This window comes from Corapipo altera, unplaced genomic scaffold (genome assembly GCF_003945725.1).
Source record: "Corapipo altera isolate COAL_440 unplaced genomic scaffold, ASM394572v1 113, whole genome shotgun sequence".
Classification (NCBI taxonomy): domain Eukaryota; kingdom Metazoa; phylum Chordata; class Aves; order Passeriformes; family Pipridae; genus Corapipo; species Corapipo altera.
Window position 1 is genome coordinate 2,736,942 of NW_020884895.1, and position 12,512 is coordinate 2,749,453.

General features: G+C 44.2%; 1 protein-coding gene across 4 annotated transcripts in view; it reads left to right on the forward strand.

Moving 5' to 3' along the window:
* Window positions 1-12,512, forward strand: part of DIS3L2 (DIS3 like 3'-5' exoribonuclease 2) — a 182,863-nt gene that overhangs the window by 112,355 nt on the left and 57,996 nt on the right. For all 4 annotated transcript variants that reach the window (XM_027647397.1, XM_027647400.1, XM_027647401.1 and 1 more), the window contains 2 exons: window positions 3,451-3,558; window positions 8,081-8,314. In XM_027647397.1, the coding sequence (XP_027503198.1) occupies window positions 3,451-3,558; window positions 8,081-8,314 (342 nt within the window). The remainder of the gene's footprint in view (window positions 1-3,450; window positions 3,559-8,080; window positions 8,315-12,512) is intronic.

The window sequence follows — 12,512 nt, forward strand, 5'->3', positions numbered from 1 at the left end:
TATTAGTCTGACTGATAGAGGGGGATGAAAACCAGATGAGCTCTCACCACCCAAGCCTTTCTTCAGCCCGGGTTTCTATGACACATTCATTAGAAAGGATTTCCTGGGGGGTGTAAGTCCTTTTTTACATTGTAAAATTCTTTTGCCTAGCCCTGTTGGGCCTCTCCAACTGCCTTTCTATATTCAGCTACATTTATAGACCCCTTATTCCAGGTTTATGATCCCTGTATAAGCCCAGGTGACTTTATTTCCACCTGCAGTAAAACCAAGCTGAATTGATGTGATCCCCAATGTAACAATTTGCCAAGGAAACCACTTCACGCTGGAGGTGCTATCCCTCGGCAGCGTTTCAGCTCGCTGGCTTTCTGCGTGCTGTGGCACTCCACAGGGCAGCTGGCAGGCACCACTGTCCCTTGGCAGACAGTCATGGGAAGGGCAAAGCATTTAAAAAATGCCGGGCAACCTCTGGATTATTCGAGGTGATGCTACGCAACTCTGCTGTTTTGCAAATCTGGACATGAAAGACGTACTTAGGGAAATCTCCTCTCATCCTGTGTCTCCGTCAGAAAGAGATGGAGATAATCCTGTTGCCAAAGTTCCTTTGGGCAGCCCCTGGGATCTCTCCTGAAACATCTTGCTCTCCGAGTGTGACACAGTTGTGACATCTTTGTTTGTTAAATGCTGGGCTTGCAATTACTAGGAATCCTTTCAGGCTGTGACTGTATCATGTTAAGGAAAAAGGAAATGTGTATTTATAACTTAAACTTCTATGCCTTGTGACAGCTGGTTTATTCTCCATGTAGAGGGTGAAGAGGAATTGTGATGTTAAAGCAGAGGGAGACAGTCAGCCAAGGCTCTTGTGGTGTTGAAAACAGGTGTCTTTTAATTCAGTAAGGTAGATAAAATTGAAATACCTTCAGTTCAAGGTCACATTATGCTATGTATGTGTTTGCTGAGCCCAGGAAAAAGTTGATTGCATTCTTGTTCTCCCATGAGACTTCCTCAATGGCTTGGGTTAAGTTACTTTGCCTAAAGTTTCTCTCCTGTAAAACAAGGGTAACACAGGTTGATGCTTCCCTATTTAACAGTAGATTTGTTACAGCTAATTGCTTGTTGAGTGTTTAGTGCTGTAATTATGATCTGAGTTAAAGCTTTGCTTGTGTTTCACATCATTGAAAGCCCTTCCATTGAATTATAGCCTCTTGAATTGGACATTAATCCTGCTCAAGTACACTTAAAACAGGCATCCCATTGTTTAGTTTGGGCTATTCTTCATGGATGGGCTTTCATGTTTCATGTAGGCATTTTTCTAGCAGACTGGTATTGCTGCAGGAAGTGTGAAGGGAAAGAGGGCGTGCTAAGGCACAGAAATATTCAATAAGTACAGACCATTATCAGATGATCAATCACAGAGTTAAGGAGAGAGAGAAAAGCAGCTTTTAATTTGGGTGGAAAAGGGCATCGTAGCTTTTATTAAATTACTAGCACTTTGTTCACTGTGACCTGAACTTCAGGGTCTCATGGTGGTCACGGGTGATCTTAGGCAGGCAGGGATTTCCGATAGTCTGTAAAGCTATTTTCTCTCCTTTCTGGTGTGGGTTGGCACCACTCGTGCTGAATTTATAACCTTGTGGTGCGGGTCCTCCCAGGCAGCATGGCTGAGCTCACGTACTGGGTCTGTGAGTTATGAATGTAGCAGTATTGTTAACGTTCTGTTCACAACTGGAATAACAGAGTTGACGGCCTTTGTGTTGTGGGAAACAGCTTATCATAGGCTGTGCCCTTGTGACCTTCCAGCTGAACCAGGGCTGCTGATTCATGTTGTGACTCCCTGACAGTCCCAGACTGTACAGTTAACCTCTTGGCATTAACATGCACTGCAGTTAGAATGGATTTATAGCCATCATCTGGTGCCAAACCGCAAATGTGATTAAATATCTTAAGAGTCATTCCTTCAAAACAAGAGGTAAGTATAAAGCATGTGCACTTTATGGACACCTGAGACTGTTCTTTCTTACTGGTTTGAGGAGCAGTTATTCCACTGCATCCCAGTATCTCTGAAATCACTAAACAGGTGTCACAGAGTTTGGAAGAGCTGGGATTTGTATGCCAGCTTCCTGTTGGTCCTATATTTACAGGCTGGCACTCAGAGCAGTCAAAACGGAAACTAAATTAAATAGCTAAATTATTTTATGGCAACCAAGTAGAGCATTTCTCTCTGTTTTTCTGGAATGCACCAGCCCACGTTGCTACTCAAAATAAACAAGAGAAATAACTTGGTGGTTCTTTGAGGGCATTTACTGCCTCTTCACAAAGGTAAATAATGAGAAGGGAAATAAGAAGCAAAACTCTAATAATTAAGTTTGCTTCATTAAACAGCTGCTAAAGATTATCTTTACTGCAGACTTCACTTGAGAAATAACTCAGGGATGGTAGAAACACTTGGAGCTGCTCAGGTTTGCTCTAACATGAATATACTGAAAAGTTTAGCTTTGTTGGTGTTAGTCAGGTGACTAATTTGTGGTTTGGTAATTCAATGTTCAGCAGCAGAAATATTGATTAGTTTTAAGGAATTAGGACATGGGTTAAAAAATCCTGCCAGAAATTTGTGTTGACTGACATTTTGTTCAAACAGAGTTGAACATAATAAAGCAATAATTGTTCTCCATTTGGAAACACCATGGTCAATAGTCATAAAACAGGCACTTTTGTTTATCTCACCAGCATCTATGCATTCCTACCCGTGCTGCAAAGCATGGTTCAATCTTTACTGAAACCAAGCATGGCTTCTGTGATGCATGGGAGAAGTTTCATGTATGCTTTGCAGAGAGCAGGCTTGCATTACTTGCCTGATTACGTGGTATTCAGTGGCAAAGCAAGAAACACAGTTCTCAAATCCAAGCTCTTCAGCTCCTGACTGCCAGGACCATGTTTCTTCAACATTAAGTTTCCTGATGTGCTGAGCCTTCCTCATTCTTCCCAGTGCCAAAGTGGCAGTGGGAAAGAAGTGGAAAACAAAGCAAACTTTGTGACCTTAAAAGCTGCAGAGTAAGTGTTTGCATAACCGAGGATGCAGGATGCTCCAGGATGGTTACTCCATTCTTCAGAGGGGAGCACTGGGAATGATTCCCAGGTTGGAGACTGACAGCTGCTTCTGGTCTCATTGAGGGATGTGAGTGTTGGTGTCATGTCTGACTTCCTCTCATTCCAGAGGGTTTGGTTTACTTACTTGTTCCATGCCAGCATGCTGTTCTCCATGTGATATAGCTCTGGCAGGGATGATGCATCCCAGAGCTGTGACATAGCCACTCCTGCCACAGAGAATGTGATCCCAACTGTTTAGTGCATTTTCTCCTTCTGTGCATTGTTGAGCCTGCCCTTTACCAACTGTTCAGGTAAGCTTGACCACACTAAAAGCTGGTGTCTCACAAAGGCTCTCTTCTCTTCCAGGTGATCCCAATGCTTCCCAGGCTGCTCTGTGAGGAGTTATGCAGTCTCAATCCTATGCAAGATAGACTGACATTCTCTGTGATGTGGAAGTTGTCTCCAGAAGGCAAGGTACTTCAAGCAGCAGGCAGTCATCCTGCTAATCTGTCCTACCTTGGTGGCCAGCCCCTACTCTTGCAGAGAGAGTGGTAAAAATTCTATCCCTTAACACCCAGGTGGATAGCAAAGGTGAAAAATAGTGGAGGATGTAAAACTGTCCCTGTATCTTGTCTTGCTGATGATATACTGTGGAATTTCCAACTGGACTAATCTCTCAACATGGTGGAGAAAGGAGGAATATTTGTATGAATCTCAGGAATAGAGAATGTCCTGCTCCTTGCCAGGTCACCCAACCATTAAATGTCTTGCCTCCAGCAGCAATTCAAAGCTAATGCTTTGGGTGGTACAAGATGTGTCCCCTGACTCCAGCCCTGCCTTCACAGACAGTTGTGCAATGCAGTGGATGTGGGCAGTATCCCTCTGCCTCTCTCTGGTAAACAGACTATTTAATTCTTCTTCAGAGCTGCAAATTACATCAGTCCAAATAAAGCATGATAGCCCTTCAGCAAAGGCACAGCTACATCCTCTGCATGTGTTATTTCCAGGGAGCAGTTGTGGAAGCTGTCTGTTGGTGCAGTGAGCTGCCCTCAGCTGCCTGCTAGCACTCCCCAGGTCTTCATTTCTCTCCCTATTCTTTTCCCACACTCTTTGTAACCCTAAAATCTCCTCTTTGGTGATCACAGAGTCCCCTCACTAACCAAGAGGGGCTAAAGACTGGCAGGATCAGAGCACACTCTGATCACTTTTTGTGATTTTTTTTTTTTTTAACCACAACTCTTTCTGTAGACGCTGTTGTGCCAATTTGGTAATTTTTCACAAAGATTAACTTTACTTCCTTGTTGTGGTCCCAGCTGCTCTGAAATATACTGAATCTAACTTTGTGTTTTAGCAAAATAGAATTGCAGTCCTGATTCTGTATTTCTGCTGCAAGTCCCTGCTCTGTCACTGAGGTGGATTGTATGTCTGCTGTGAAAAGTGTTCCCCTTCCTATATTCCCCTGTGATTACTTACAAGGCCTTCTAATAGTAGATTCTTGGTGGACCTTTTATTGACTCCGAGTCATCTTTGAACAGCTAATAGTCAAGTCTTAATTAAAATGAGCCTTTAATTACGTCTTTTCTCTTGTTCCATGTAACGTATCCATTAGTTGTATTTCAAACAGTGCTCAGTCCAACTGTGTCTGACCAGTGAGAAGACAGAGGATCTGTAGCATCTGCCTTCTGCTGGCTCAGGGAGCAGATCTCCAGAGGAGCAGTGGTCTGGGCCATGGCCATGCTGCCCCTGGGAGAGCAGCATGCCTGTGGCCATTTCCACAAACTGGTTTCTCCTACAAGGACTTTCAGGATTGCAGTCTTAATTGAGGTCACTTGATGTGAATTCCAGGTGAAGAATTTACTCTTTCCAAAAGAAAAAGCGGTTGTAGGGCTTCTGCCTAGGGGGGCATTCTTTTAAGAGCTTGTATTTATAGGTGTTACTATGTCCATATCTCAGTGTAAACAGGATCACATGCTCCCCCATGCTCTGCTAGGCGAAAGGGAGGTGAGTTAAAGGCCCCAACACAGCCCTTGAACCTCAGCTGCTGGTGGAGAGCCATGAGAGCACTGACATTGAAGACAGGACGTTCACAGAATCACAGAATATGCTGAGTTGGAAGGGAGCCACAAGGATCATCGAGTCCAACCCTTAGCCCTGCACAGGACCATCCCCAAGAGTCACACCATGTGCCTGAGAGTATCATCCAAATGCTTCTTGAACTCTGTCAGGCTTGGTGCTGTGACCACTTCCCTAGGGAGCCTGTTCCAGCAGCCAACTATCCTCTGGGTGAAGAACCTTTTTCTAATGTCCAACATAAACCTCCCCTGACACAACTTCAGGCCATTCCCTCGGTTCTGTCACTGGTCACCACAGAAGAGAGGTCAGTGCCTGCCCCTCTTCTCCTCACGAGGGAATTGTAGACTGCAAATTGTAGACTCCCCTCGGTCTCCTCTTCTCCAGGCTGAACAGACCAAGTGACCTCGGTCACTCCTGATACAGCTTCCTCTCAAGGCCCTTCACCATCTCCGTGGCCCTCCTTCCTCAGAGGCTGAAGGGCACTTTATTGCACCCCAAGTGCACAGAGGTACCGTAACCTTGAGCCTCCAAGGCAGAGCCCAGCAGCACTACCAGAGGTGAGAGCTGCTCTGAGATTCCACTGTTCCTATTCCAAAGCAAGTAAGTCTAAAGCTTATGCTTTCCACGAGGAAAAGCCGTGCAGATTCAACATTTGAATGTGACTACTGATAGCTTGTTGGGATTTTTAATTTTGGTTTTCTTTTAGAAAAATAATGCCAGGTTTAGCCTTTTCTGGAGACAGGCACTTTCTTGTTGCTATTGCTCTTGGGTTCTGAAGTTTTTCTCTTCTAGTTTTCATTGACTGTAACAAAATGTTGCCTGAGCAGCACTCCACATAGGTCCCTGGACTACAGTGGGATAGTGTGACACCATGTACCCGAAATGACTTTCCAAGGGCAGAGGCGTTAACCTTATTGTTACATCTGTGCTGTTCCTCTGAAGCAGAGCTGGGCGTTAATAGGAACGACGTAGCACGTTCTTGTTGGGATGCAGTCAACAGAAAGATATTTGCAAACAAACAATGCAACTTTTCTTTTTAAGTTTTGCCTACTGATGTTTGAAGCACAGCCCTGCTGGTTCCTTCTAACAGTGACAAGGAAAAATTGCTTCAATCTCAAACATCCTGTACAAACACTGTGTTTTCCAGGCTCAAAACTGTTGTCGTCAGCCAGGACGTGATACAGACACTGCCTTGTGTGGAGAAAGACCTCAGCCCCCTGCACAGCTATGCCACACCCTCAGAGAGACCTGTAGCCCCAGAGACTGTGCTGTTGGGAGGGTTTCAGCTGAGCAGCACTGGCTGCCATCACATGCTGTGCTCAGGAAGTGGATCATTTAAAGAGCAGTGCAGCCTCTTCCACACCAGAGATTGTGTTTGCTTAATATCAGGAGATTTCTTGGGTCCAGCAGATTGCATCAGATGTTACTGACCTACCAGATATGCATCCCCCATCACCACAAGAAGCTGAGCCACGTTTAATGGGATGCAGCAGAGCACAGAGGAGGTGCTGCCAGCACAGTTACAGCATCTCTGTTCAGCTTTGTGGCTTTCTCTTCCTTTTTTTCTCCTTGGCTTAGAGGAAGGGACACACACAGAATAACCATGAGCTGAGGGTCAGAGCACTTTACATTGCAAGATGCCACTTGCTGCATCTCCACTGTTAGAGCACTTTTGAATTAGAAATGAGCTTAAATGCCCTGTGACTTTCAGAGCTCTGATCTGCAGAGTTATACTGCACAGTATATATTCTGTGAGGCAGCAAGGGTATTTTTGGGATCAGGCCTTTACTGCTAAGCAGAAAGTTTGTCTTTCTGAAGCCATGTCCTTGATGAGGCTGTCACAGAGATCTGGCTGTTCTCCCTGGGCACCGTCACTTGCAGAATTTACCTTGTCCTGTTGTGCTGATGAAGGGGTGAGGTGGCACTTGTAGCTAAGGGAGAATTGTAATTCTCCAATCGTTCTCTGAGCACTTGTGCTTTGAATGGTTTATCAGAGACTGCATCTCTCTCCAGAGCCCTTATGCCAACGCTCTTGACTTTTGTGAAGAGCCTTCTGCCCATGTCCTTCTGCGCTTTCTCACTGACTTGATGAGCTGTTGAATTCTTTTCTATATCTCAGCTGAAAATAGATTTTCCTTTCTCTTTTAAGGCATAATTCTGAATTGCTACTTCTACATTGGTATTCTGTTAGGGAGTTTAAAATTGAGTGACTTCTGATTTAAAATAAAAGAGTGTTATAAGCAATTTATAGAATATTTTCCTTTCGATTCCAAAATAGTTTGAAAGCCCAGAAAGGTTCCTGGCTTGAGTTTGGGCCTAGGACCATAAACATGTTTAGAGAAACAGGGGATCAGTGACTCTTTATCTCTCCTCCAGACCCACCAAAGTCCTACTCAGGTACTTTCACAAGTGCAAGTCATACAATGAGATTCTTCCAGTACTCCTGAAAACAGTGTATTTTAAGGCCAGCCCCTCGTACCCTGGTGGCCACACTTTAATTGAAGAGGTGGAATTCATTCTGCCATGTTTTAGGTAGGAGATCTGGCATGTGGGTATCTGCCTGTTGCCACTCCTGCAACCTGGTAACCTTTGACTCAACGGACTGATTTCAAGTTCTGGATTGGCTGTAGTTCTTTGGGCTCTATGAAGGAGGGAAATAAGGTAAAGAAGGGAGATCCAAGCAGTTCCCTATGTATATGTACAATATATTGTTATATGTTACATGCATGTGCATGTTACTCAACGCTAGACAACCTATATGGGCAAAAGGCCTGAAGGTCTCAGTAGGACAGGAACTTCACTTGGAGATCACAGGCAGTGGTGAGGTCTGGTGTCATTCCTTCCAGTGCTTGTACAACTTCCCAAGCTTTCGTGCACTGGAAGAATGAGTCCTCAGATCGATTTACACTTTCCAATTTTGCAGATCCTTGATGAGTGGTTTGGGCGGACAGTCATCTGCTCCTGCGTGAAGCTAAGCTACGAGCATGCACAGATTATGATTGAAAGCCCTGGGAAGGTGTTATCACCTGAAGAACTACCCCCTGTCTCACCTCAGCACTCAATAGCTGAGATCCAGGAAGCTGTGCTGAACCTGCATCGAATTGCCCAGAACCTCCGCAAGCAGCGCTTCACTGATGGTGCCCTGCACTTGGACCAGGTAAGTACAGCCCCTGAGGGGGCTCCCACTCCACTGGAGCAATTTCACCTTGTACCCCCTAAGAATTTCCCAATCAGTCTAAAACTTCAAAGGGTAAAGTTAAGGGTGGATTAGAAGGGCAAGTTTGGGTGCCAATACCTTCTTGACAGAGGCATCAAATTATGTACCAAAAGCACTAAGTTAAGTAGGATTAAAAGAAAAAATCCTTGTTTTTTAAGGAGTGGTCCATCTTTCAGCATTTTTCAAAATCCTAAAACCCTTCTGGACTGGGTGAGTAATTCATACAGTGAAACAAATCATGAAGGTGTCGTTCATTATCATGCAGTTCAGATATCCTTAGTGCACATTTCACTGTGAAAGGCTCATCCTCCACATTTATTTCTGTGCTTGCAATACTCTTGTTTTCCACAGCTTCCATAGCAGTTTTCTGTGCTGGGAAAATGGCTAACTGTTATCTAAGATAATACTTATAAGTGTTGGGTGTGTTTCAGGGAAAGAAATGCTAGCGGGGAGGTTTTCTGTCTGGGGTGATTTAAATAATCTTGTATCAGTTGTGGTATGTGTCATTTCTATTTTACAAGGAAGTCCAGATGTTTTAGGCTATCACAGCAAAAATACTTTTGCATATGATGTTTAGCTGCTCTGAGGTGGCTTCTGATAGTTTTTTTGGATAGGAGGTTCCAGTAATTTGTAGAACCCAGTGGTCTTCCTGAGCAGGAGAAAAAATAATCTCTTAACATAAGGAAGCTCTATTGTTTCATTTTGCAAAACGAGCATGAGTCAACATAAGGTTATTACTGAGAAAGAAGCTATGTAAGAGGTGTAAACAGGACTTTTATATGTAAGACATACATTGTAAATCTTCCCTTTTACTCAGCATTGAGTTGTCTCCAGTTGCAGGAAAGGTCTAATTTTAGAGAAATCATTGTTGAGCAACAGGAGCAAGAAGTGTCTGTTATCTGTGTTCTTCCCCAACAGAGCATGTGGCTTATTCTGGCAGAGCTGCCATGAAGAGGAGGCAATGTGCTTTCCCCCCTGTCTAAAATGGACAAAATGACACACATGTATCTTCGGTTGCACTAGAGGAGATTGGGATTTTACTTTAGGATAAAATTTCTGGCATAGGCATTGTGGTGTCTGGGGGCTATCTTGCCTACATCTGTGGTAGGACGTCTTGGAGGCTTGTTGTGGCACACCAGTGAGCCTGGAGCAAGAACATTTGCTTAAGGTCCCTCCTTGGTCAAAGGAAATAGTCATTCTTAAAATTATGTTAAAATAATTTTTGGAAATTAAACTTCCACTTTGGACTTTCCTTAACCTCTTTTGGAACAGAGACTTCCCTGTCTGAGGTTTAGCATACAATGGCAGATAAGCTGGACCTTTTTTTCCAAGCACACTCTGAATTCTGAAGGAACATAAAAGACCCAGCCTTTGCATAGGATGAGCTAACTGGGAAGCCTTGAAAGTGTCTAGGTTGGAAATCCAGTCTGTTGTGGCTGGGACCTGTGGCCCAGAAAGTTCACCTACTGCATTACACAAGTCACTGTTACAGTGTAGTGCTGAGCAGTCACCATGTAACCCTGAGTTGAGTACCTGTTATCAAACTAACTTTGGGGGACATAGGTTTTAAAACAGCTGTGACATTTCCAGTGGGGGGGATTTAGCCAGGGAAGCATCCTGTTCCAGTGATACCCCATAAAAGATTAGTGGTGTTTTGTTTTGCTCTGTGCAGCTACAGAGGAACCATTAAAGAGAACATATTGGAGCATCATTTGTGAGATCGGGGTTAAAAGCCACAGCTAAGGGCACCAGAGAGGGCTGATTCTTGCTCAGCCTAATTCCTAAACACTGTGATAAACTGAGTTATATCTCACAAGTGGCACTTTAAGTCTGTGCAGAATCTCTCTCCCCTGGCAAGAGTGTCAAAGTAATAGTCTTTGAGAAGGAAGCATATTTTAGATCAAGGGACACTTTCACCATACTTACTCTTTTCAAGTACTGCCCTGATAGTTGTGTTTTGATAAACTGCACCCTCCCCAGCCTGTGGAGAAAGTAGTTGCTGTAAGGCCTGAGTATGAACAGTGTATAAGGGATCGATTTGTGGTCATAGCCAGCAGCATATGGCCAGACAAAGCAATCTGTATCTTTTAATAAAATGGGATAACTCCCTCTGCTTTTGTTCCCCTAATTCCCTGAGTTCCCATGGACACAACTGTACACCGTTTCCCACTTCCAGCTCCCAGTGAGCAAGCAAGGGTGGGTGTGAATGGGAAACACACCTTTCTAATCACTGGACCTCTCACTGATTTCCTGTTGAGTAATGTAAATCTTGAACAATGAAAGACAAACTCCAGCAGGAAACTAGGGGCAATGAGTTATCGAATTCTAAATAAATATGTGAGTGAAGGAAATGATCATCCCACAGTCTTATGGGAGGGGATGGCTGAGCGTGAATGACTCCTGTGCTTTTTTTTCCCAAGGGATGTGAGCCCTCTTCCTATACATTGCATTACATTTGAGAGTTCTACCATGGGATCACTCCTGATTGAACAGTGACAGCTTTTTTTTCTTCCTTCCACCATGCCATTTTTCAGTGTGAGGTGCTCATGTGCTTCCTGTTGGTATGAAGAAAATCATGGGGGAAAGAATCTCCCATCCTCCTTTGCCACTGGCTGTGGTGGCCTTGGGCTGGTGCTCTCCCTGTCTGCTTCAGTTTTCTCTTTGGAATGATATTGGTCTCCCCCATACTATCTCCAGTGTTATCTCTGAGGCTTCTGGCTGAGTAGCTGTTTCAAGGCCTCTAGCCTGAACACCTGTTTGGTTCCCTACACTATCCATATAATTTAGGATTTATTCCCCAAAACAAAGAACATCTCTCAGATGAATCCATTCATGGGCATGTATTTGTAATAGTAGAAATACTGGTTGGCCAGGGAGTTCTTTGGTCCTGACACAGGATGGCTCCAGTTGGATGCTGCAGTGTCAGGCTGGCTGTGCTGTGGTGAGGGGAATGTTTTCTGTTTGAATGTCACTGCTGAATTTTTATGACCTGATGTGAGAGCAGCATCTGCTTGCCCATGGTTTTATCTTTTAGCAGCAATTTTAGAAGAAGGGATCTCTGTAGTTCAACAGATGAGGAATATATTATTTCTTTTAATAACTTAGGAATCATATATCTGGGTCGCACAGAAGACCTTGAGACATTATGGAGATAGCATACAGTCTGGAAAGATTAGGATTTGTGGGTTTGGTGTCAGTATATATGTGTCTCTTTGGGCCTGTGTATTTTCTAATTCCTGCTTCAGTTTAGTCCTGGCACGGCAACCTTCATACCTGCAGCCCCCTCCTTGCTCCCCTTCTCAGTTCCTTTCGTGTCTCTGCAGATGTCTGGTAATCCTGATGGGATTGCAGGGAATCCTGCTGCATTGGACCATGGGTGCAACCAGAACCACACATCAGTCATTCCATGGGATCCAGCTGTCTCCATAGGCCCCTTCTGGGACTTTTCCCCTAGAATATGATTTCCTGTGCTACCTAGTTCCAAATAGCAGCTGAGCTGAGTTTTAGAGGTTTAAAGACTTTGCACGTTCAGTGGCTAAGGAGCTTATGAAACTTTGTCCACACAGACAGAAATTAATGTATTTCTTTTCTTTCTCATTCAGAGCTGCAGCTTTTAGATGTAAAGGCAAGAGGCCTTGTAAGTGACTTTAAGAAAAAAATGTTCAGATATCTACAATATTGTCTTTCCCCCCCTAGACCTCCTCCCTGCCCAGGACTGTGAAATACCACCCGTGTGCTGTCCTCTCACAGCTCCTGGTGCACCCGCTCTCTAAACTGGAGCAGGGATCTGACCTGGTTTAAAAAGCAAAGTGAGTACAACCCACAGCTTTCCTTTTTTTTCCTGGCCAGGTTACTTGGAAGCTGGATCGCTTCCCCAACCCACAGCTTTTAGAAACAGTAGCCAGAGAATCAGATAGAAACTTGCTTTCAACAAAAACCATGAAGTTTGCAGAAAAGCTCCTTAGCTCCAGCCTGCCTAGAGGAGACGTTCTGATAAATGGTTCTCTTTTTGGCCTCAGCAGTTTATAAATGAATCACGAGGATGGATGCCTACAGGAAGACAGGTTAAAAAGGATTTCTGTGCGTATTTAAAATGAGAATACCCCAGGATGCTGATCTGTCTCTATGACAACTGTCT